The following is a 25,118-nucleotide window of genomic DNA, read 5'->3' on the forward strand; positions in this document are numbered from 1 at the left end:
TGCAGACCAAAACAAAAAGGTCTTTGACACATCTGTTGGTTCTCTGCCAAAACCAACCGTCAAACCCTGCTCCAGGGCGCGAGGTACCTACTAAGGTTCTCGCTCGGTGCCTCTTCTCAAAACACTCCGATAGTAACCACACCGTGACGTGGTACCGAGAGTACACCGTAACTAAAAAATCGCAGAAAACTCCGTCGCTTCTGACCTTCGAAAACTTATTGGATCTCGTTTTGGGTCAGAGGCAGTGTAATTAGGGTTGAGGACTCGCTAATGTACCTGACAAATCCAATGTTCTCTTCGTAAACGAAGTGTGGTTGGACTATTGACGACCTTCGATGCGTCCCGTTCGTTTGGTCGGTTCCAATAATTTTTGCGTCACTTTACCGGGTCCTTTTTCCATCCATCCCTGGTTACTAATTGACAAATTAGAGCCGCATGTGCGATCGGTGATACGGAGAAGCGGGATCCGGAGGATGATCAAGGCGCATTGCCGGGATCATTGGCTGCTCTCAGTCGTTCTCCCGTACATCGTGGTTCGCCTTTGCTTATCTCCCACCACAAGTCGAGCGTCTAGCTGGTTTCCCCCACCAATTCTCAGTCGGTTTCACAAAGTCCTCATTTATGCTCGCCCAAGCTGGCCGATCACTAGTTGGAAGCTAACCGCTAACGCACCGAGTACGACCGCGTAAAGTTAGGCGAGTTTTCAGGCGCGTTTAGTTTTTATTTCTTCTTCCAAATCACAGCTGAAATTTGTGAGAAATTTTTTGCTCCTGTTTGGATCGCGACTACGATGACACCGTGCGACTTTTTACATGATCCTCGAATCGCGCGATAAAACGGAGTTTCATCCCAAAGAAGAACGGTTACTACAGTTATTCGCAACCGACGATCACACGGCTGTTAAGTGAACCAAAAAGAATCTCTCTGTGTGACTTTTAGAGGACTTTTACTAAACTTGTACTCTCAACGTCGCTCGATTCGGTGACATTGATATCCTAGCAAATATAAACTGTAGTGACGAATAGTCGACGCTCAGAAGTTTACACAGTAAGAGACATACTTACGTGTTTAACCGGACAAACAAATCGGTGCTGTTATTGTTCATCCTGGAATAGAGGATTGATTGTTATGACCGAAAAGTGTACACGGTTTCTGTAACACTGTGTAGATAAGCGGAGGACTGACTGTCTCCGATTATTCGAAAGTTCGGAACGAACGGTAGCTGTCAGAAGTTCGTTTACCCATCGATAGGAGCTCGAAGAGATAAGGTTATTTCGTAACTGACATCACCCGATTATTCCACCCTCGGTTTATAACATCAGGGTCGGAAGCATCGGCCGCTTATCCAGTGACAGGGGAACGTCTTCGATGTGCTGTTAATGTTTGCTACCCGAGATTATCGATCAGTCGTTTGTACAGTCATGATACCGTAACTGCGACTATACCAGGATTACAGGCATACCTCTAAGCAAGTTTTAAACAAGAATAACAACCGCTTTGCCTTGCGGTTAATTTACACCGTCGTCCGATGCTCTGCCCTCGAGTCTGTGTCGTCAGCTAGACGTTCACCGATCATGAGAACAATGTGTATGGAAGAGAATTTTTTTGGAGTACCTGTAAAAGAAGAAGAAGATATTCACTATTTCGTTCCCACACGTCGATGATAGCGTATTCAGCCGACGACTGTGTACCGAAAGAGATAAAGATAATTAAAGAAGAGACACGAATGTGCCGCAGGTGCGAAGGCGTTACAATGAGAGGTGAGTCTTGTTACGCCAATTTTAACATCGTCCAATTCTGGATGACGAAAATTTGTCGCGATAATGGAATCGGTATCGATTGGCGAAATCGACGTGCCTCTGCCATATCTGGATATGTAATATCATCCTCCGAGACTGGGAGGCGTCGTCGGAGAGTATACGTAGGACGTAAGGATGGACTGGCTAGTTTGAGTCGTAACGCGTTGTGTCGGGATATTTTACATTATGCAACTCGTCACCTTGATCCGTCACCATAGCCAAGATTCAAGGATGCAAGCGCGATTATCTTGTAAAAGTTTCACCAAGCACGCCTCGATATTATAGATTTATAATCCAACTGCACGACAAAATCGCCCACGAATCGAACAACGTGTTGTTATTGAGCGGGTTTTCTTTTTTTTTTCTTAACTTGACTGTTTTTATTTTTCTCTCCTATAATTATCCCCGTGTGCACTTAGTGACTTTTTCCAGATTACACCGTCGCGAATAGATAAACGGCGCCAGTCGTTCTTTCGCTAATCTTAATCGCAGCAGCTGGGTTCAAGTGTCACCGTATCGCAGTGAAAATAGCAGACGAATGGGGGAGAGAGACGGGAACGAAGAGCAAAAATAACGGCAGAGTCCATTTCAGCTACAAGCGGGGAGGACACGTCGAATTTCGCAGTTGTCACTTTTGCGAAAAATAAACGATAATGTATATATTGACCTCCGAAACTTGCGCACACGTTTCGTATTTATAGACACGGTATTGCTTTAGTTTTTGTCTTATTTTTATTTATTTTTTTTTTTTTATTTTTAACACAACGGCACTCGTTTTCTCACACGGTTAATTGCCAGTCATAAGTCAGGCACGTAATCGAACGCGTATACTATGAATAGTCACCAATTGACCTAGTTGAACCCGGGCCCCCCCCCCCGCACCACAAGGCCCGATATAAATATATACTGTATATCTCTGTGCAATATAAATAAGAGACACGATCGTGTGTACGTATGAACCGCACTCCGTGGATTACGTACTTGAACGTCCGGCACTGAATTACACACATTTGGATCAAAGAAACAAGATTTATTTATGATAGTTTCTCATCTCCTTCCTCTTTTGCTTCTTCTTCTTCTTTTTCTTCTTCTTCTTTTTTTTCTTCTTCTTCTTCTTCTTCATTTTCTTCGATATAAATTTAAAGAGAAGAAAACAGCATGTCAGATCAATTTGAATCTTCGATTCGATAACCATCGGATATAGGTAATATGTAAGAAACGCCACGTTCGATTCGTCACGTAGACGGTAGATGATGATAAAAACCGTCGGTTTGACAGTGTGAGAAATGTTTTATTTAACCTTCCCCAACACCGAGTATACGACAAATACAGTCGTTAACGTAATTCGGAGTAATTACATAATCGTGCTTCTTTTCCCCGGCGTAAAACTAACCGCGCTGCAACTTTCCGGCAACGGAGATAAGCCAAAATTTCAATGTCCGAATTCAATACTGGTGTTTTAATACATCTACAAAAAAAGAAAAGAAAAAGTAAAATGCTTAGGCTTCGTCTATGCTCGATCTTTTGATGATTTCCCCCCCCCCCCCCCCCCCCCCCCTCCCCATCGCTGACCCTCAAAGAGATCCCTTATCGGAGTTTTTCTGATGCTCGTACTGTGTAACGGTGCTAATTGATTCGTTGAACGGACGTCGAGACAGCAGAAAACAAACAAGTACCTGAAACCCCAATTAGAATGATCCTCGGTAAGGCACGAGCCTTGTCCTAGGAGATTGCGCGGAGGCGCAGGGTTATTACTTACAGCTAATTATCGTGGTCGCTGTCCGTCCTGACAATGAGCTGGTTGGATGAGAAAGGAGAAAGAAAAATTAGCGCTAAGTGGGCAGGAACAACGGGGAATCGGACTCCTCGTTTCAATACGGCTCGGGTCACGAATGATCGCGCACCAAGATCATAGATCAAGATCTGGATCACAAGATCTGGGTCGGGACACAGGGCTGCACTAGGCGGGTTGCGCAAGTCGACCAACACAAAAGACTCGGTTCGTCGAGTCGAGGACCGGCTAGGACTGCCCGAGAGATCACATCCGTAATCGGAGATGACGTTGTTCTTGACGTTTTTCAAACGCTATATTCTTACATTGTCATCTCGCACCATGGAACTGTCCAATAATGAACGATCTGTGCCTCGCTATGTTCCTGATGCAAATCGTCACCCTCCAAACCAAAAAACGAAAAAGAAAAATTCTTTGGAGACTAAATGAACAACTTGTCTTCTTCTCGCTGTTTCAGATTACCAGTTTCCGATCGAGGTTTCTGGGGTAGCCAAGGACCATCCTTTCCTTGATGCCGATTCTCTGCAGAGTCTATTCAGGAGGTTGCACGCCTTGAATCGCTGCGCCAACATGAAACTCGACACTCATCACTCCCACCACCATCACACCACCAGCCACAGTAAACCGGTGAGTTGAAAAAAAAAATCGGTCATTCATTCAGGGAGTCGATCGTCCGGTGATTGGGAAAACCCTGCATCCATTTCTCCACGCCACCCATCAATTTCCAATTACCATTCGACTCCTCGAATTACGCTACCAAACCAGTGCCTTCGTCAATCATTTGTCGAGCTCGAAATTGTCCTTGTTGAAAACCACGCGATTTACCGTCTACGTGGTCTCAGCACCAAAGATCCCGACATAGAAAATGTTCGTACTCAACCATCGATAAGAGTCGATGAAGTCTCAGGTGACGGTCAGAGTTTTAGGGACTTCCGATATCCATTTCCATCGTCTTCAAATATTGTTCTCGTGCCAACCTGGGCGTACCTTTTATAACGGTTATTACCCGCTTCCTCCGATTGGAGTTTTGCGTCGTTTATACTTTGTTGTATCCTAAAAAGGAGCCTTACGCGGCATTTAAAATATCCCCGTGAAAAGAAATCGAGGTATGCGATCTTCTTAGGGAGTTGGGTCCTAAATACACCTCGGAAAAATAGCGCAGGTCGGATGGAGACGGTGGAAAAAGACTCTTCGTGGAAGTTGAGCCGGAGGTTGACAAGGCCGTCCGAAGTGGCCCTGCGGACTAATCGCAAATGGATTCCCAGATCCGTACTCTTAGATTAAACTCGGATGGTGAAAAGTGACGGGCTGCTGCAGGGTTTCTTGCCTCTTCCGAGGACGGTGAACACCGAGGCTGTTTTACATACGCCTATTATTATCGCCATCATCCTCCTTGCCTTTTTGAGGCACGACTCGCTGCAGTCCCGTGTACCTTTGCATCTACCTGCAGCCACTTGGTATGCAATCGAGTCGAGGGTCTTATGACACGTTTGAAAACATGGTCATTGTTATGCACACGGTGAAAGCACACAACGCGCTCAACGTACGTTCTGGGCTATTCTTATTACGGGGATCAGCTTCGAGAGGGATCGTCAACGGCGATGCACTTCCCTACGCTTTGAATACCAATCAAACATCATCACGTGATCGGGGTTGCTCAGGGTTGATTACGGCCATTTGTTGCTGGCTCGAAGGCAATCGCGTCGCGTCGTCTGCCGTCATGGGCGTAGGTAAAACGGAATCACTCTGGTCGACGAGAAGCAACTTCCAGGTGACGATGACGATTCGATCATCGTCTGGAAGGACTTGATCCTATACATCGATGCGCCAACTTTCTCGGTGCCTTACGGCGATAATTTCGAATTACCGGAAATAATTTTGTTCGAGTCGAAAACCGGCGATTGCAATTCGGGGTAACACCTCGAGTTTGTAACTTTCATCGCCATAAATGGTTTTGACGTGTGCTTCGAGCTAAATACATTTCACGTTCCTCTCAACTTTGTCCGATTCAGTCGCGCACGCAGGTGCGATCGGTTTCCTTTTACCTTACACCCGTAATCAACTCAGGTCACGGAAACGCGGATGATCCTCGAAAATTATTCGTTATACCCACCTTTCTAACTTCTCGATACTTCCACCCTATACATCGTTCATATTTTCCGCATGCCAGCAGCTGCTGTCCCTTCCGGCTATTCTATGAAATTGTCAGTTGCAGTCGTGGCGAATAAAATATCATAAATCGTTGCTTGTCGGATATAATAGCATTAGAATTTTTCATAGACTTCGTTTTCAATGAAAAATAAATACCACTCCGTTTATACCGTATTAGCTACGCACGAGGCGATATCAAAATTACGAAAATGATCCTTCGTCTTCCTTTAATACCTTTTATACCACAATTCCCGACCCTCTGAAGTTGGCCGCAGCTCGCTATCCTCGTGGATGAAACGAACGAGGTTCAGGATCCAAGGCTAGGTGCAGTCTCACTTTTTTCAAACCATTCGTCACGCCCCGGCACCGCGGCTCTTTCGCGTCAAACATCGCCGGTAATTACGCATCTCTCTCTGCGTATAAGTTTTACGTATATGTGTATAGTTTGTACGCAGCAGGTATGCGTAAAACACCGAACAGGTTGAAGCCTCGTGTGACAGGAGCGGCAGACAGCGCGGCTCGGCGTGCAGCAGCACCTGTATTTTACTCGACTTAAGCCGCGCTTGCGACTCAAATTGTCTTTAGATCGATGCGGAATGTCAGTCGGACTGACGGGTGCCCGAGGATCAATAAAACAATCTTTTTTCCAAAACCGTCAAGTTGACCAACGCAATAGCGTGATAAAAATTTTGAATTTTAAAACTCAAATTATCATATTATCAAGTAGGTACTTTTTTCGTGTAAAAATAACAAAATCATCTTGCTTGTAAAATATTTGATCATAAATCAGGTCTGATTATATTTGCGAATGAATTCTCTACGAAATTCTTGGAATTAATTTTTGATATTACATCGTACAAAAATTTTTGAAATGAACTGAAAAGTAATTTGTGAAAAATTCAGTTTGAAACGAAAATTATCAGCAATCGTTGTATTAAAATTCGAAGTAGGTATATTTGTAAAAATTTTCCACAAAACTATCGATGAATAAATGTATTGATAAATTTTATTTTCTCACTCAATAATTTTCGCTCGATTTTATTTATATATTACACAAACACTTGCGGCAAAACGAAGATAGATTGGTGAAAAGTTAGACCGTCGACTTTTGTGTGGCGAATTGATTCGTTTCCCGCAATCTAGCGAGGCGTGGGAAGAATCTGTTATAAGTATATTTGAAACTTGAGCGGTGGCCAGAGATTTGCGGTTGTACCGTCGTTTGATATAACGCAAGAAAATAACAACCGATCCGTATTGTTTCACAGTGATTATTAATAACGTAATGAATATTTCAATACCACTACGCGGCTCACGCCTTTGATATACAGCGCAGCAAATCGGCTCAACTCAACGGAGGAATTATACCCGCATTCAATATCTTGGTGCTGCTGCTGGTGCTGCTGGTGAACAGGTTAACAGGTTCCCTACTAGGGGAAAAAGTTGGCTAATATTGTAAGCGGTAATACCGGTATCTCGGAATGTTTAATACATATATACCACAGTTTACCCGCCTGCGCAAAAACCGCCTTCGAAAGACGAGAAATAAAAAAAAAAAAAAAATAAAAAAACGAATTTCACGTACTCCGGTTACAGAAGATGTGGAAGCTACACCTGTGAGAATCATCGACGATCAATATTTTCTAAAAATTCGACGAGAATTGGGAGGAAGAAAAATATCAATCTTGAACCGGTGATTCGTTAAGCACAAAATTATAAACCCACATCGAAGAGAAATAAAAGAAATAAAATAAAATAAATAAAAATAGGAGAGTGTAAAATAAAAAACAGCGGAAATGGTGGAATTTTCTTGGTTATCCATTCGACGCTACGAGGCAATTATTTTATTTTATACCCGCATCGCGCAAAGCAATCGCGGTGTCCTGGCAGTTCAGCCGGTTTTAAAATCGCAGGAAACTGCACGCGCGGATCTCGTTAACGATCTGGTCTCGGTAGATTTCTCGATTTCGAATCGAGCCGCTGCCGCAGCTCTTACACTTGTTGCTTTTATTCTTTCGACGGCGGCTCTTTTTGCATTAACTTTATTCTCCCTTTTTCTTTTCTTTTCTTTTTTTTTTTTTTTTTTTGTGCTCTTTCTCTTTCTCTCTCTATCTTTCTCTCTTTCGTTCAATCGAACGCTGTGTGCCAAGCAGTCTGGCGAGTCTGGTATTCAATATCTCGTCATCGTCTTGTCGGTAGCGTTGCAGTTTTTCGCATGTATGCACCTCGCGCATGGATGCGTTCGTATGCGCGTACACACACGCACGTTTTGTACTCTTGTGTCAGCTAGTTAGATGCGAGCACTCGCAAAGTTAGAACGCGGATGCCCGACGATCCCGCGTATCTCGCACCTCTCTCGTCGATATTTATTTAACATCCTACCGGTCATAAAGACCGCCTTTTACCGATCTCTATAAAATTTCACTCGAGCGCATCTCTCCCGATCTCACAAGCCGCATCATCTTCTTCGCTCCCACTTCGACGATTCTCACCTTGATATATTTACGTTCAATATTTTTGCACAATAATTACTCATGCACATTTATCCATGAAAGATTTTACACCGATCATATATATATACTGTGTAAAAAATTGGCGGTTTCAAAATTGACCAAAATTGGCCGGTGTGGGCTACTGTAGAACAATTTTTGTGCTTGATTGGGAACTTGAAAGTCAGATATAGCTTTAGATTGACAACAGATACTATTGTGTTGACGTTAAATAGTGTTTTACCGATACTAAAAGATATTCTATAGAAGTTCGTACAGCATTTGAACCTGCCGTTATTGTAAACAAACACTTTACACTTTTTGGAGCAGGTACAATACGTGACGCATTACAAGAAATTGGAAGAAAATTGATTCGAATTGAACGAAAGAACTGATCAGTATTGAAAGTATTGATTTTCTGTTACGCATAATTGTGTTTTGAGGTAATCGGTAGAATGATTGTAAAAGAGAATCCGATGCATAGGTGGGATATGCACAGGCTACTAGTCACATATAACGGTACCGGTTAGAAATGCATTTTCAACTAGAGTAATCTCATTCCGTGGCTAATAAGTGGTTATCTAACGTCGCTGCTTCGCCCAGAGCATTTGTCAAGTCGACGACAAGCACAGTGTGGAATAAGACTTACCGTTCTTCGCGATATCCTCGCCCCCATAAGAAGCGCAACGAATCTCGGAGGATCTTCGCGCGGGTTGCGGGTGTGTGAATTCGAGAATCGCAACGTGGGCACGATGATAAAACGCAGACACGCGTATCATCATCGGTCGAATCGTGGGTGTATCGCCGATTACGTAAGATTTCTTCCTAACGAGGCGAGGAGAGAACTGTTGCTGATGGACGGTGTGTGGGTCGTCACGGTTAAAAGGTCTGTTTATAGGCAAAACCATGGAGGGGAACGGCAATTACGCCTAAAAGAAAATGGAGTCGGGGTTGAGGTTTCGGATGTACTCGACCCGCATCGTCCGTCGGTGCATGAGGGCTGAATACGTTCGAAAATAGGCGAGGAGTTTATAGATGGAAATAAAGATCGACGGTGGCGTGCAAGTCGCCGGATGTTGTACGTTGATACGAATTTCATTTCACGCCGTTGTTGGAAAATTTGATTAAATTTGGTATTGGGAAATATGTGGTACAAGTAAATATTAAAGTGTTCCCGGTTTCTTGGCAAATTATTATTATTTTTTTTTTTTGTTTTCTTGACACTATCAAGACCTCATAATATCAGATTCATTGGTTCACCGGTATCAAATTATCGCAATTATAGCCAAAAGATAATATTGTACAACCGTAATGAAAAGAAATATTCATTTCGTACTAGGAACTGTATTTTTTTTTTTTTTTTTATTAATTACGATGTAAAACTGAAGAATGTTACGAGGACTTTATAGCAAACAAAACTAGAAATTTATGGTGACTTGACGAAGTGTGGATACGTGCAGCGGTTCCCAGTCTTGTTTTCGTTATGCATAACTAAAAATACGACATGCAGTGGTCGTGTGTAAGTGGAGGAGAAGGAGGAGGAGGCTTAAAAGGTCGCGTTGGTCCCGTTGCGAAGAGCTGCGACCTAAACTCGAGAGTGAAATTAAAAAACGATAGGAAAAAGCGACGAGAGAAAAACGAAGTAGAAAAGGGGAAAATGGAAAAAAAGAAACTACGGCCAATTCCCTCAGAGGTTAGTGCGCTGCCTAAATTGGTCCACATCGAGAGCTATTAACCCCTCGAGCTCGAGTTACTCGAGTTTCTTTTGCATCCGCCCGTAATTGAGGGAGCTGTGTACCGCAGTGTGCAACCGAAGCGGGGCGGTGTGAAAACACCAAAAATGATGCTTTTTCATTAGCCAGTTTGTTTTTGTGAGACGGAAGAAACTCGCGCCTGTTTGTTGATCTTATTTTGACGGTATACCAAATGGAAGAGAAACGCAATTTTTTATTGTTAGTAAATTACGGGGATTAGAGATGCGGTAGGTGGGTATTTGAAAATGTACCGGAAGCTTAATTGGCTCGACTTCGGGCATGGATTAAATCTCGAGATCAAAGATATGACGGAAATTGAATACGGAAATTATTGTTTCACAATAAAGAGTCGTATGAAATATAGCTGGAACGTTGCAAATCACTTGGCAAACAATCTAACAGAAACTCAGAACTTAGCTACTGCTTAAGCTCAGGTTCCGAGATTACGGTGAGTTAAAAATCATTCAGCGAGTTAGATGCTTCTTTATTCGTTATCCACAAACCCATCGCAACTCAGTTATTTACCTATCCATTATTCGTATCCTGGGTCGTGATCAATTCATTACATCAGGGTGCGGGCTGGATGCAGTTGGTCACCCGTTGACGATAATTGTACCACGCGGTAGTACAAAGCTGTTCGTTGGAGTCGAACGAGCGGAAGTGACGTCAGTCGGTCACCGGGAGCGTTCTTTTGTCCAGCATGCCGTATGTATCGAGAATCGTAGGTTGAAAAAACCTCTCTTTCAAATAAAAAAAAAAAAAAAAAGAAAAAAGAAAGAAAAGAATCAAACGTCGGTTCAACCACTTACACCCTGTGTACTTATTGCGGCGTTATCCAAGTGTCGAAAAGGACGCGGTAAAGAATAATCAAATATACGAAGATCCTTAGCATCGAATAAGGAAAGACCGCGTCACCGTTATGAAATCCAAACACCGTCAACGACCGTTCGGTATATCCACATCGGCTTGAAATAGACGTGATGGTGGTTGGTATAAGGGCCAGAAGCGAGGCGCAGGCATGCACACGGACGAATAAATTGTCAAAAAAGATTGACCTGGAAAAGCATTCGAAAATGGTTAACCCGTGACGTAGGCGGGCCGCGAGGCCTAAGTTGCCAGTTCTTTTTCGGTACGGATTTTCGAAACCTCGTGCGTAGCGTGCGGGTTTTAAATCGGTCGTCAACCGAAACAAACCGAACGACCGACGTTGGTTACGCGTTAAGTAATCGTTGCCGAAGACCGCCGCAACTGACACCCTAAACGCGATAATTTTAAGATAAGCTATTAATAGGAGGGTCGGGGTCTATTTTTGCGGACCCAAGCTACTCCCTCGATCGCTGCACCTCAGACTTGTTCTCCTTCTTCTTCTTCTTCTTCTTCTTATTCGTATTCTTATTCTTGTTCTTCCTCTTCTTTGCCAGATTTCTCTTCATCGCGTCAAGTCTCAATGGTGCAACTCATTGCCACCCGCTACTGATGCTGCTGCACTGATGCAGTTTCCGCCAACGAAGACTGTATTTAAACGGCCTACTTTCATCCTCTCCTCTCTACTCTTTTCTCGTCGCTTCTTCTTCACCGATTCGTTAACTTCTTCTTGACAGACGATTTTTTTTTTCGTAAACCTCCAATTTCGCACCACTCTTCTCGAGATGATCGCACAACTTCAACTCCATTCTGTAGATAACCGTTCTGAACTCCATTGTACCGGGGAGTCTCGATTCAGGACGTTCAACGACCTGGAAACATCGAAGAGTCTCGGTAGAATTCCAACAAACTATCAGGCCACGTGTTTCAGTCCATAGTTGAAAATCGGTATAAACTTGTAACTCAAAGCACACTCTCATATCAGTTTCAAGCAATGTATGTAAACATTGCTGTTCCAATCTCCACTGATGACATATGCTCAATATATTGACACAATTATTTAATATTCAGTCGAGATAGCAAAGACGAAGCAAAGAAAAGTCACGTTTTCCTCTAAAAGGGATGAAATATATCGGTGCATATTAAAACTCTTTGCAAGTGTCAAACGCGCCAACTTACGACATTGCAACTTTATGATATTACACATACACGTAAGCACTGTTGGTTGAATCTTCTTTTCTTTCCGGCATCAAGAAGTCCTGCAGAGATGGTCGGTGTTAATTAGTGCTCACCAGTTCCCAGCGTCTTACACACACACACACACACACACACACACACACACACACACACATACACAGAATATCTTGAGTGGCGCCATAGCGCACGATGATAATTCAACAGTTAGAAAGAGACACGTCATGTTCCACCATTTATCCCGCGTTCTAATTTGTACGGAAAGCACAAGTCGTTAGAGTTTGGAGTTTGCTAGCTATTAGGGACCAGCTGTGACCCGACTCGTTTACCCTCGCGTTTACTCCAACAACCCTGTCCCCTTTCCACTTTTTCGATAAACACCGTGACGTCACTGTAATGAGTGAATCGGTCACGGGTTCGTTAATTACGGTACACACACACAGAATCTACCACAACACGATGAGTCACCGTGATGGTCTGTTGACCGTTACGAATTCGTTGGCCAAATCATAGTTCGTCGCTTAATGTTTGCATACTTGAGAACGTCAAAACAACTCTCTCTATCCGCTGTTGACAGGGTGGCGAAGACTCGGACGAGGACAACCAGTGCGCCTTGAGCGAGAACTGGACCTTCGAAAAGAAGACGAGACGGTGGTCAAGGGTTGGCGATGTAACTCAGGCCAACGTTGAAAAGCTCCAGGCGATTGTCGACGAGAACGCGAGGCCAGAGGACGACGACGACTCCCTCGAGGATCGTTTAGAGGCCGAAGAAGCCGAGGATACGATGTTGGACACCCTCAAATACGGCAGTCTTCCCCCTGGTCCGGTTCCCGACGAGCTGGGACCCCGTTTCAGACGAACGGGATCCGAGCGGCTCAAGGACAGTGCCAAGGCCTTCTTGCGCAGGGTAGAGTCCCTGAAGTCGAGGAGGCGGAAGCGGCAGAACCGCGACGGCGTCGTGATCAGCGGTCCTCAGGTCCTCGACGTTATATCCATGCAGCAGAAGATGAAGGACCTAAACTGCGTCGACGTTTCGCCTACCGGTCCGGCGCCCGTATCCTTCAACGACCTTGGGCCCCCCTCGCCCCTCCACCTCCCACCATCACCACTGACGCTTCCGTCGTCGCCCTTCCATCTGCCGGCCTCGCCACTCGCCAGTAACCTCAGTCCATTCGGCGACGATTCCTCGAGTTACTGTTCCGACGGTTCCCAAGGTGGTGGGCCCGTCCCAACGCCCACCAGGACGAAGCTGAACAGGCCCCGTCGTTTCCTGCATCGTGGAACCCGGGAGGACCAAGGCGCCCTCAGTGACTCGGAGTGCCAGCCAACCAGCTGGAGACACAGGTACTTTAAGGACGCTAACAGCAACCACACCAAGGTTCTGGAATACGTCTCGACTCATCCCCAGTCACCGAAGGATCAAACACCGGTCGGTAACAGAGGGGGGAGTCTGAATCTGGGCAAAGAGTCGCAGAGGTACAGGGACAAGTTCAACCAGAGTCAGGAGGAGAAGACTGCCTTGACTACTACCGGTAAACGGGACGAGAGGTTGTACAAAAGCTTTAGACGCGGCAGGGAGGATTTGTACCGGGAAGAGGCGCCTCTGGCTAAGGACGTCACTGTCTACAGAGAGAAGTCCAGGTCCAGGAGCTCAGAGCTTGCCGGAAGCCAGGAGAGCAGCTCGACGGTTGCCAGCAGGGATTCCGACCAGGAAGAGGAGTCTCCGAGACACAAGGGTTCCGTCGTCAGGTGGCACAGCTTTCAGAGGGGATCCCTGTACCCTGAACCTCTCGACCCTCTCTGCTCTCGCGCCATGGCCTCCATGTCCTGCGGGCAGCTGCTGGTCCTCAGAAAGCTTGCGCTGCTCAAGCTCACCGCCTGCATGGAACGGTACTGCCCCACCCATAGGACCGGGTGGAATTGGGAGCTTCCGAAGTTCATACGGAAGATCAAGACCCCCGACTACAAGGACAAGACTGTATTCGGCGTTCCGCTGCTACTGTCCCTTCAACGCACAGGTCAGGCGCTTCCCAAGTGCATTCAGATCGCCCTCAGGTGGCTCAGGGCCAATGCTCTCGACCAGATTGGGATATTCCGAAAAAGTGGACTCAGGTCCAGGATCCAGACGCTCAAAGTTATGACCGAGACCCAGGGTGACAACATCAACTTTGACGGACAACAGGCTTTCGATGTTGCCGATCTCGTCAAGCAGTACTTCAGGGAGCTGCCCGAGTCACTGCTAACGAATAAGCTGTCTGAAACTTTCATCGCTATATTTCAACGTGAGTTTCATTCAACGAGGTGACGCGGTGATTACGATGATGGCTTGTTTCAACTCTTTCACCTCTGACACCATTCTTTTATCATACTTTACAGATGTTCCGGCGGAGATCAGACCAGACGCTGTTCAATGCGTACTTCTACTTCTTCCCGACGAACATCGGGAGGCTCTCGAGGCGCTTCTGGACTTCCTGAACCACGTGGCGAACAACTCGCCTTTCAATCAGATGACCGCCTCGAACTTGGCCGTTTGTCTAGCCCCCAGTTTGTTTCACTTCAACCACACTATGACCAACGTTTCTAACAGGTCTAACAGCGTTTCTCCGAGGCGAAGGAAAACCGTCGGTATACCCGATCAGAGGGAATTGTCCGAGAACAAAGCGGCGAACGACTGTCTTCTGTACTTGATTAAGACGCATCGTGAACTATTCATGGTAAGTGAGATACGTTAGTCAATAGTTTTACTTTGCGATATTCAATCCATCACCTAATCGGAACGATGACTAATCATACGGTTCTTCTTTTTCGCAATGCCCAGGTTTCCTCAGACATGCTTACTCAGTGTCGTTTCAATTACATGGAAGAGAGTGTGCCCGTCGGTTTGGAGGAACTTGGTTCCGAGTTCAAACAGGACTGGAGAGGGTATCTTTACGCTTGTACAACCGCACTGCTGAAGGAAGCTCGCGAAAAGTGAGTAATAGTAATTTTGAACCGAGGTAGTTTTCTTTCATTCCAAGACACCGCACCCGAGGTCGATGCTCCGGGATTTGATAAACAGTTGTTTCTCACAACTCTTGGAAACCAAAAACCGTCCGCGGATTTTGACAAAGTTTCTCTTTTACCAATGAACAGAAGTCGAGGTTGGGTCAGTATAAACAATCCAGCTGATCCGGGCGTCGAGGTTGCTTACAAAAAAGTCGGAGACGGACACCCGCTCCGATTGTGGCGAGCTTCGACGGAAGTAGAGGCACCTCCAAACGAGCTGCTGCACCGAGTTCTGAGGGAAAGACACATCTGGGATCCTCAACTCCTGAAGTACAGACTGGTCAATAAGCTTGACGCTAATGTGGAGGTGTTCCAATACGCCACCGGAAACATGAGCCCACTTCCGGCCAGGGACTACTGCGTTTTAAGGTAAGACATGACTCCGCTGTTACGAGAATTCCGAAACTTGTAGTTTACCGATTCTAACGATCCGGTTAACCACCCTTCAGATCATGGCGAAATGACTTGCCGAAGGGCGCTTGCGTCATCGTGGAAACTTCCGTCGAGCATCCGGAAGCACCGGTGATGCTAGGCGGTACGCGAGGAATCGTTTTGGCATCGCGTTACCTGATCGAGCCATGTGGCAGTGGAAAATCGAGGATAATGCACCTTTCAAGAGTGGACACAAAGTGAGTAGAAATTCGAGAGACGCCGCGTTTTTTTCTGGTCTAGCTAAACAGTTGGCCGTAATTTTCTCCTTCTTTTGCTGCTTAAAGGGGACGGACACCCGATTGGTACAACAAAAGCTACGGTCATATAAGCGCCCTGCATCTTAGCAAGATTCGTAACTCGTTCAAGCACACCACCGACGGACCTGAAAGCAAGGTCTGAGAAAAGCCCACCGTGCAACAACGAGGAACGTTGTTGCATGGCGGTTCGTCTGGTCAACAACACAAGGAGCGAAGAATCCTGATGGATTTACGGAGGGTTGAGCCAGCCATTGACGAGGAACAGTGAGGAAAGTTCAGTGATAGATCGGTCACCCCTTTGCCACGTGGAAGAACGAATCTCCCGTGCTGTAAACAAGTCAAAATGTATATGCTTTTCTTTCTTTTAAAGTATATCTAGAATCTTTTATCTCGTAAGTTTTAAAAGAATGGCAATCTCGTCGGCTTGATCTGCGAAATTTTTTTTAACAAATAACTCAATTTTCGCTACGCGGTACTTTTAACGAGAAGATTTTTAAGACGCTTTTTTAAAGTGGTGCGAATACTCGAATTAAAGATATTCTTCCGGTTAGGAGAGGCAGTAAACGAGAAGGAAGCAAGTAAAGCAAATCGAAGGGATACTAAACAGAAATGATAATTGTTAAGTTGTAAATATTATGTGTGATGGGGAGAAGAATACATATATATAAAAAAAAAAACACAAAAACTTCGTACAAGATATTATATATAATCTGAATGTTATAAATGAATGAATATACAATTTTAATATTGAAGTATAATGAAGTTTTATTGTTACTATATGAAAAGTAATAATTATTAATAATAACAGTGAATATATAATTAGGCAATATATAATACATTATAAAAGAGTTATATAAATAATACGCTAAAGAGTTTTATACATGAATATAAATATAAATGAAAATATATATACATAGATATATATGTATATATTTTTTTTTTTGGACCAAATGCCATTTTTAATTATATATACACAACAAAGTAAATAAATCACATGACGCACGCAAGTATACGCAAGTAATATGTGTAAAAACAAAATAAACTACGCATCTATATATACGCACGCATACACATGCACAAATTATATACCTGTAATACATGTTGACGTTTTTAATCATAAGATAATAATACTTGTAATATACATATATATGAATGTATGTACGTATTAATGAATGTACCTCATTTATAGTTGAAAATTTACCTCCAAACTGAAATACGCCATAGTGTTGTTATAATATTGAAAAGTTTTGAAAAGCTATGCGAAGCATGACCAATTATCTCAATACGAAAACATCTCGGACCTGAAGAGTTTATCCGTTTGTTTATTTTTTTGGTTATTTCGCGATTGCTCGTGATTTTACCACGAAAATTTATATTATATAAATCAAACAACAGAATCCACATTTCTAAATCTTTTTATTCATATATTTCTTTTTCCGGAAAATTCTGGAAACTACCTAGTCTCGTTCTAACTGAACGTTACTGTCGCATTAGGTGATCGTTTCGGTGAGCATATAGCTTTATCACGAAATGCTTGCACCTGGGGACAAATTTCTTCAATTGGTTTGTCAAGGTAATAAAAATTTTATATTATAAGAAAAATTTATGTTCTTGATTCATTTTCGTCAGGAAGGGATTCGAAATTTAGGGACCACGTTGTTCGGTTGGACCCGGGTATTATGAACGAATGCGCATAATATTGTATTCTTACGTGGTACATTATGATGAATGTTTTCTAACTAAAACTAGTCACTTACATTATATATGATTATAGAACTACGTATGCATCCATGGAAGGAAATGTATGAAATTTGTATTCCATATATATAAATATATATTGTATGTATGATATTGTTATATGTTACATTATTATATTACTGATCTAGAATATTTGATGAAATGATATAAATTACGTACATATATATAAACACATATAATATTTATAAATGATGTAAGATATTTTTGTGTCTACAAAAGCCAGTAATGATACAAAAAGGGAGGAAAATGTGTCTTCATGTTACAATATATATGAATATATCGTCTTTATTCAATACAATTCGTGTCTTGATAGGTTGTAAATATGTATATTGTTATGTCATAACGAATATATATGCATATATTCATTAAAAAATGATTTTGATTACTGCTGAATGTTGTTACTGTCAATGCTTTTTGTGGAGTTTGGTCAATCAAAAGTACTGAACACAACAAATGATACGACAAACTCAGCCTGGAATACCTCAAATGTCATGAAGCAATATTCATAATTCATCACTTCTCTTTCCGCTAATATCTGTTTTTAGATAAACATTACGACCTACTTTCTGAAAAATCTGCATGCATATAGATACACGCTGTATTTAACCCTTTCAGTTTTGCAATTTAATTTTTTACGGAACAATGCAATAAGCTATCGAAATAAAGGTGAAAAAAAAACTGACAAATAAGGCGAAGAGTAAACATGGAAAATATCAAGAGACACCGCAGATCGATTATGGGTGGGCTCCATCAGCAGGTATTTGATGTAGTGTTGTGAGAAACAGGGGTATCACATCGTCGATACACTCGATATACGTGCGTCTGCGGACAACATCAGTTGTCCACAGTCGCCCCTCGCTGCGGACGACAGACATAAGGGTGCAGCCTACAACAACGGATTACCTTCATGATTTCTCTGGTGATGATCCCACGACGATGTGGATGCGTTTTTCATTTCATGTGGAAGGGGTTGATGTGAAATGTGACACAGTAAGCGATTCCCTAAGATCGAGGAGTTGAATAATCTGACCCTGTGGATAGAATCTGTGACCCATAATTTTTGGTCGAAAAATGAAGAAAAAGTAAGGCTGACGCATTTGCATTTTTCGACATTTTCGCGATTTTGAAAAATGCTGGAATGAATTATTTGCGGTACTATTCGGACGTAATTTTGCAGGAGAAATCGATTGGGCGCAGTCCCGATACGCTGCGATCAACGCATCAAGAGTTACAGCCAAAAAACGAAAACCTGTGTTTTCGACATTTTTCAGCAGGTGCATTTTCCTTCGTAATTTCTCTCCTGTTGATCCCACGCTCTTTTCGCTGCGTTTTCTGAGTTCCTGGGGGTCCAATTAGTCAGGAAAAGGTCACACAAATCGAATCGGAGACCCAAAATTTTTGGTCGAAAAATGAAGAAAAAGTAAGGCTAACCCCTTTGCATTTTTTGCGAAAATTTTCGCGATTTTCAAAAGTGCCGGAATAAATTCATTGTGGCACTATTCCGACGTAATTCAGCGAGAGAAATCGATTGGGCGCAGTCCCAATACGCTGCGATTATTGTATAAAAAGTTACAGCCAAGAAACGAAAACCTGTGTTTTCGACATTTTTCAGCAGGTGCTTTTTCCTTCGCCATTTCTCTCCTGTTGATCCCACTCTCTTTTCGCTGCGTTTTCTGAGTTCCTGAGGGTCGAATTAGTCAGGAAAAGGTCACACAAATCGAATCGGAGACCCAAAATTTTTGGTCGAAAAATGAAGAAAAAGTAAGGCTAACCCCTTTGCATTTTTTGCGAAAATTTTCGCGATTTTCAAAAGTGCCGGAATAAATTCATTGTGGCACTATTCCGACGTAATTCAGCGAGAGAAATCGATTGGGCGCAGTCCCAATACGCTGCGATTATTGTATAAAGTTACAGCCAAGAAACGAAAACCTGTGTTTTCGACATTTTTCAGCAGGTGCTTTTTCCTTCGCCATTTCTCTCCTGTTGATCCCACGCTCTTTTCGCTGCGTTTTCTGAGTTCCTGAGGGTCGAATTAGTCAGGAAAAGGTCACACAAATCGAATCGGAGACCCAAAATTTTTGGTCGAAAAATGAAGAAAAAGTAAGGCTAACCCCTTTGCATTTTTTGCGAAAATTTTCGCGATTTTCAAAAGTGCCGGAATAAATTCATTGTGGCACTATTCCGACGTAATTCAGCGAGAGAAATCGATTGGGCGCAGTCCCAATACGCTGCGAGTATTGTATAAAAAGTTACAGCCAAGAAACGAAAACCTGTGTTTTCGACATTTTTCAGCAGGTGCTTTTTCCTTCGCCATTTCTCTCCTGTTGAACCCACGCTCTTTTCGCTGCGTTTTCTGAGTTCCTGAGGGTCGAATTAGTCAGGAAAAGGTCACACAAATCGAATCGGAGACCCAAAATTTTTGGTCGAAAAATGAAGAAAAAGTAAGGCTAACCCCTTTGCATTTTTTGCGAAAATTTTCGCGATTTTCAAAAGTGCCGGAATAAATTCATTGTGGCACTATTCCGACGTAATTCAGCGAGAGAAATCGATTGGGCGCAGTCCCAATACGCTGCGATTATTGTATAAAAAGTTACAGCCAAGAAACGAAAACCTGTGTTTTCGACATTTTTCAGCAGGTGCTTTTTCCTTCGCCATTTCTCTCCTGTTGATCCCACGCTCTTTTCGCTGCGTTTTCTGAGTTCCTGAGGGTCGAATTAGTCAGGAAAAGGTCACACAAATCGAATCGGAGACCCAAAATTTTTGGTCGAAAAATGAAGAAAAAGTAAGGCTAACCCCTTTGCATTTTTTGCGAAAATTTTCGCGATTTTCAAAAGTGCCGGAATAAATTCATTGTGGCACTATTCCGACGTAATTCAGCGAGAGAAATCGATTGGGCGCAGTCCCAATACGCTGCGATTATTGTATAAAGTTACAGCCAAGAAACGAAAACCTGTGTTTTCGACATTTTTCAGCAGGTGCTTTTTCCTTCGCCATTTCTCTCCTGTTGATCCCACGCTCTTTTCGCTGCGTTTTCTGAGTTCCTGAGGGTCGAATTAGTCAGGAAAAGGTCACACAAATCGAATCGGAGACCCAAAATTTTTGGTCGAAAAATGAAGAAAAAGTAAGGCTAACCCCTTTGCATTTTTTGCGAAAATTTTCGCGATTTTCAAAAGTGCCGGAATAAATTCATTGTGGCACTATTCCGAAGTAATTCAGCGAGAGAAATCAATTGGGCGCAGTCCCAATACGCTGCGATTATTGTATAAAAAGTTACAGCCAAGCCACGAAAACCTGTGTTTTCGACATTTTTCAGCAGGTGCTTTTTCCTTCGCCATTTCTCTCCTGTTGAACCCACGCTCTTTTCGCTGCGTTTTCTGAGTTCCTGAGGGTCGAATTAGTCTGGAAAAGGTCACACAAATCGAATCGGAGACCCAAAATTTTTGGTCGAAAAATGAAGAAAAAGTAAGGCTAACCCCTTTGCATTTTTTGCGAAAATTTTCGCGATTTTCAAAAGTGCCGGAATAAATTCATTGTGGCACTATTCCGACGTAATTCAGCGAGAGAAATCGATTGGGCGCAGTCCCAATACGCTGCGATTATTGTATAAAAAGTTACAGCCAAGAAACGAAAACCTGTGTTTTCGACATTTTTCAGCAGGTGCTTTTTCCTTCGCCATTTCTCTCCTGTTGATCCCACGCTCCTTTCGCTGCGTTTTCTGAGTTCCTGAGGGTCGAATTAGTCAGGAAAAGGTCACACAAATCGAATCGGAGACCCAAAATTTTTGGTCGAAAAATGAAGAAAAAGTAAGGCTAACCCCTTTGCATTTTTTGCGAAAATTTTCGCGATTTTCAAAAGTGCCGGAATAAATTCATTGTGGCACTATTCCGACGTAATTCAGCGAGAGAAATCGATTGGGCGCAGTCCCAATACGCTGCGATTATTGTATAAAAAGTTACAGCCAAGAAACGAAAACCTGTGTTTTCGACATTTTTCAGCAGGTGCTTTTTCCTTCGCCATTTCTCTCCTGTTGATCCCACGCTCTTTTCGCTGCGTTTTCTGAGTTCCTGAGGGTCGAATTAGTCAGGAAAAGGTCACACAAATCGAATCGGAGACCCAAAATTTTTGGTCGAAAAATGAAGAAAAAGTAAGGCTAACCCCTTTGCATTTTTTGCGAAAATTTTCGCGATTTTCAAAAGTGCCGGAATAAATTCATTGTGGCACTATTCCGACGTAATTCAGCGAGAGAAATCGATTGGGCGCAGTCCCAATACGCTGCGATTATTGTATAAAGTTACAGCCAAGAAACGAAAACCTGTGTTTTCGACATTTTTCAGCAGGTGCTTTTTCCTTCGCCATTTCTCTCCTGTTGATCCCACGCTCTTTTCGCTGCGTTTTCTGAGTTCCTGAGGGTCGAATTAGTCAGGAAAAGGTCACACAAATCGAATCGGAGACCCAAAATTTTTGGTCGAAAAATGAAGAAAAAGTAAGGCTAACCCCTTTGCATTTTTTGCGAAAATTTTCGCGATTTTCAAAAGTGCCGGAATAAATTCATTGTGGCACTATTCCGACGTAATTCAGCGAGAGAAATCGATTGGGCGCAGTCCCAATACGCTGCGAGTATTGTATAAAAAGTTACAGCCAAGAAACGAAAACCTGTGTTTTCGACATTTTTCAGCAGGTGCTTTTTCCGTCGCCATTTCTCTCCTGTTGATCCCACGCTCCTTTCGCTGCGTTTTCTGAGTTCCTGAGGGTCGAATTAGTCAGGAAAAGGTCACACAAATCGAATCGGAGACCCAAAATTTTTGGTCGAAAAATGAAGAAAAAGTAAGGCTAACCCCTTTGCATTTTTTGCGAAAATTTTCGCGATTTTCAAAAGTGCCGGAATAAATTCATTGTGGCACTATTCCGACGTAATTCAGCGAGAGAAATCGATTGGGCGCAGTCCCAATACGCTGCGATTATTGTATAAAAAGTTACAGCCAAGAAACGAAAACCTGTGTTTTCGACATTTTTCAGCAGGTGCTTTTTCCTTCGCCATTTCTCTCCTGTTGATCCCACGCTCTTTTCGCTGCGTTTTCTGAGTTCCTGAGGGTCGAATTAGTCAGGAAAAGGTCACACAAATCGAATCGGAGACCCAAAATTTTTGGTCGAAAAATGAAGAAAAAGTAAGGCTAACCCCTTTGCATTTTTTGCGAAAATTTTCGCGATTTTCAAAAGTGCCGGAATAAATTCATTGTGGCACTATTCCGACGTAATTCAGCGAGAGAAATCGATTGGGCGCAGTCCCAATACGCTGCGATTATTGTATAAAGTTACAGCCAAGAAACGAAAACCTGTGTTTTCGACATTTTTCAGCAGGTGCTTTTTCCTTCGCCATTTCTCTCCTGTTGATCCCACGCTCTTTTCGCTGCGTTTTCTGAGTTCCTGAGGGTCGAATTAGTCAGGAAAAGGTCACACAAATCGAATCGGAGACCCAAAATTTTTGGTCGAAAAATGAAGAAAAAGTAAGGCTAACCCCTTTGCATTTTTTGCGAAAATTTTCGCGATTTTCAAAAGTGCCGGAATAAATTCATTGTGGCACTATTCCGACGTAATTCAGCGAGAGAAATCGATTGGGCGCAGTCCCAATACGCTGCGAGTATTGTATAAAAAGTTACAGCCAAGAAACGAAAACCTGTGTTTTCGACATTTTTCAGCAGGTGCTTTTTCCTTCGCCATTTCTCTCCTGTTGAACCCACGCTCTTTTCGCTGCGTTTTCTGAGTTCCTGAGGGTCGAATTAGTCAGGAAAAGGTCACACAAATCGAATCGGAGACCCAAAATTTTTGGTCGAAAAATGAAGAAAAAGTAAGGCTAACCCCTTTGCATTTTTTGCGAAAATTTTCGCGATTTTCAAAAGTGCCGGAATAAATTCATTGTGGCACTATTCCGACGTAATTCAGCGAGAGAAATCGATTGGGCGCAGTCCCAATACGCTGCGATTATAGTATAAAAAGTTACAGCCAAGAAACGAAAACCTGTGTTTTCGACATTTTTCAGCAGGTGCTTTTTCCTTCGCCATTTCTCTCCTGTTGATCCCACGCTCTTTTCGCTGCGTTTTCTGAGTTCCTGAGGGTCGAATTAGTCAGGGAAAGGTCACACAAATCGAATCGGAGACCCAAAATTTTTGGTCGAAAAATGAAGAAAAAGTAAGGCTAACCCCTTTGCATTTTTTGCGAAAATTTTCGCGATTTTCAAAAGTGCCGGAATAAATTAATTGTGGCACCATTCCGACGTAATTCAGCGAGAGAAATCGATTGGGCGCAGTCCCAATACGCTGCAATTATTGTATAAAAAGTTACAGCCAAGAAACGAGAACCTGTGTTTTCGACATTTTTCAGCAGGTGCTTTTTCCTTCGCCATTTCTCTCCTGTTGATCCCACGCTCTTTTCGCTGCGTTTTCTGAGTTTCTGAGGGTCGAATTAGTCAGGAAAAGGTCACACAAATCGAATCGGAGACCCAAAATTTTTGGTCGAAAAATGAAGAAAAAGTAAGGCTAACCCCTTTGCATTTTTTGCGAAAATTTTCGCGATTTTCAAAAGTGCCGGAATAAATTCATTGTGGCACTATTCCGACGTAATTCAGCGAGAGAAATCGATTGGGCGCAGTCCCAATACGCTGCGATTCTTGTATAAAAAGTTACAGCCAAGAAACGAAAACCTGTGTTTTCGACATTTTTCAGCAGGTGCTTTTTCCTTCGCCATTTCTCTCCTGTTGATCCCACGCTCTTTTCGCTGCGTTTTCTGAGTTCCTGAGGGTCGAATTAGTCAGGGAAAGGTCACACAAATCGAATCGGAGACCCAAAATTTTTGGTCGAAAAATGAAGAAAAAGTAAGGCTAACCCCTTTGCATTTTTTGCGAAAATTTTCGCGATTTTCAAAAGTGCCGGAATAAATTCATTGTGGCACTATTCCGACGTAATTCAGCGAGAGAAATCGATTGGGCGCAGTCCCAATACGCTGCGACTATTGTATAAAAAGTTACAGCCAAGAAACGAAAACCTGTGTTTTCGACATTTTTCAGCAGGTGCTTTTTCCTTCGCCATTTCTCTCCTGTTGATCCCACGCTCTTTTCGCTGCGTTTTCTGAGTTCCTGAGAGTCGAATTAGTCAGGAAAAGGTCACACAAATCGAATCGGAGACCCAAAATTTTTGGTCGAAAAATGAAGAAAAAGTAAGGCTAACCCCTTTGCATTTTTTGCGAAAATTTTCGCGATTTTCAAAAGTGCCAAAATGAATTCATTGTGGCACTATTCCGACGTAATTCAGCGAGAGAAATCGATTGGGCGCAGTCCCAATACGCTGCGATTATTGTATAAAAAGTTACAGCCAAGAAACGAAAACCTGTGTTTTCGACATTTTTCAGCAGGTGCTTTTTCCTTCGCCATTTCTCTCCTGTTGATCCCACGCTCTTTTCGCTGCGTTTTCTGAGTTCCTGAGGGTCGAATTAGTCAGGAAAAGGTCACACAAATCGAATCGGAGACCCAAAATTTTTGGTCGAAAAATGAAGAAAAAGTAAGGCTAACCCCTTTGCATTTTTTGCGAAAATTT

At 43.1% G+C, this 25,118-nt stretch overlaps 1 protein-coding gene across 5 annotated transcripts in view; it reads left to right on the plus strand.

The window, feature by feature from the left end:
- Window positions 1–17,917, plus strand: part of LOC124185961 — a 139,976-nt gene extending 122,059 nt beyond the window's left edge. For all 5 annotated transcript variants that reach the window (XM_046577222.1, XM_046577225.1, XM_046577223.1 and 2 more), the window contains 7 exons: window positions 4,049–4,218; window positions 12,618–14,322; window positions 14,417–14,754; window positions 14,859–15,010; window positions 15,173–15,454; window positions 15,535–15,714; window positions 15,802–17,917. In XM_046577222.1, coding sequence (XP_046433178.1) covers window positions 4,049–4,218; window positions 12,618–14,322; window positions 14,417–14,754; window positions 14,859–15,010; window positions 15,173–15,454; window positions 15,535–15,714; window positions 15,802–15,916 — 2,942 coding nt within the window. In that variant the 3' untranslated portion in view covers window positions 15,917–17,917. The remainder of the gene's footprint in view (window positions 1–4,048; window positions 4,219–12,617; window positions 14,323–14,416; window positions 14,755–14,858; window positions 15,011–15,172; window positions 15,455–15,534; window positions 15,715–15,801) is intronic.
- Window positions 17,918–25,118: the final 7,201 nt, after the last annotated feature.

This window comes from Neodiprion fabricii, chromosome 7 (assembly GCF_021155785.1).
Source record: "Neodiprion fabricii isolate iyNeoFabr1 chromosome 7, iyNeoFabr1.1, whole genome shotgun sequence".
In the NCBI taxonomy this organism is placed as follows: Eukaryota; Metazoa; Arthropoda; class Insecta; order Hymenoptera; family Diprionidae; genus Neodiprion; species Neodiprion fabricii.